General features: G+C 53.5%; 1 protein-coding gene across 1 annotated transcript in view; it reads right to left on the reverse strand.

The window, feature by feature from the left end:
* Positions 1 to 8: 8 nt before the first annotated feature.
* LOC127751979 (uncharacterized) overlaps positions 9 to 1,111 on the reverse strand; it is a gene marked incomplete at both ends in the record, with an annotated part of 7,212 nt that continues 6,109 nt past the window's right edge. Inside the window, one exon of the mRNA XM_052276359.1 lies at positions 9 to 79. Coding sequence (XP_052132319.1) covers positions 9 to 79 — 71 coding nt within the window. The remainder of the gene's footprint in view (positions 80 to 1,111) is intronic.

The raw sequence follows: 1,111 nt of genomic DNA on the forward strand, positions 1-1,111 counted from the left end.
CGGCGCACTCCCTGTTGGCCTCGCACAGGAACTTCTGCATGCAGTTGTCGTCGCTAGTCTTGTAGGTCCTCACGTAGCCCTGCGGGAAACGGGGGAGAATCGTTAGAGCCACATCACGGACGACGCTATGAGCCAGGAGGGTCATCAGAGAGCTCGCAGAACACGGCGCGCTGCTCACACCAACCCCCGCCACCCCCAACCCCCCCGGTGGGGGGCGTGGCCATGTGGTCACCGTCTGGCCGCTAAGGCGGGTGCGCTCAGGCCCCGGGTCGGCCCACGCCCGCGAGCGCGCCCCTCCCCTCCCCCTCCTCAAATAAAATGGGTCTGCTCGCGAGGCGATGGGGCTTTCAAAGCCTCTTTGACGCGCGTTCCGAAAGCATTGAACCGCCCCTTCGCCGCCTTCTAATGTTGTGTAAACTGTGAAAGGACTTTGATTTGCTCTCCCGGTGGCGGCTGAGATGCGAGGTGAGGGTGAGGTGCGAGCCGGGCGGGCCGGTGAGGTGTCGGGAGGGGCTTTAGACGGGGCTTTAGCTTTAGCTCTGCCAGCAAAACAAACGTGCCAGCTGATATACTACGCCTGTGGCCGGCCGGCGTGCAGCTCCAGCAGCCCGCTCAGCGCCGCTCAGTGAGCGAGTGAGTCGTACCGATTACGCTTTATTACAGCGGTCTGGCGAGGCAGCGGCCGCCCCTCACCGAACGAGTTGGTAGGGGTCCCCAGGTTCACAAGACGCTGCTTAGAGACTAAAGGGAGAAAAATGATTGTCCTTTTAAATTTCTGTTTTTTGTTTATTATCCGATGAGAGCCAAGAGCTTTACATCAGCCAACAGTTGTATGTATTTACACGGGCGCAGTTTCTGAAAACCAGTTGTATATGTGGTTTTTTTATTTGTTAGAAAAATAAAATTTGAAATTTGGAAAATGTGATACTATTTTGCACTCGAAATAAGGTCTAAGGAGAGAAAAAGCAGGACACAAACCACTGCCAAGACATTTGAGAAAATAAATAAGCAGTCGTCACTTCTACAATCACCACTACAATGAAATAAATAATCTATCCATTAACATTCATTCTGCAGTCACACACATGGACATTTCACAACGCTCATGTCA

The sequence above is a fragment of the Frankliniella occidentalis genome, unplaced genomic scaffold, assembly GCF_000697945.3.
Source record: "Frankliniella occidentalis isolate FOCC.00 unplaced genomic scaffold, Focc_3.1 Scaffold2639, whole genome shotgun sequence".
NCBI classification, from domain to species: domain Eukaryota; kingdom Metazoa; phylum Arthropoda; class Insecta; order Thysanoptera; family Thripidae; genus Frankliniella; species Frankliniella occidentalis.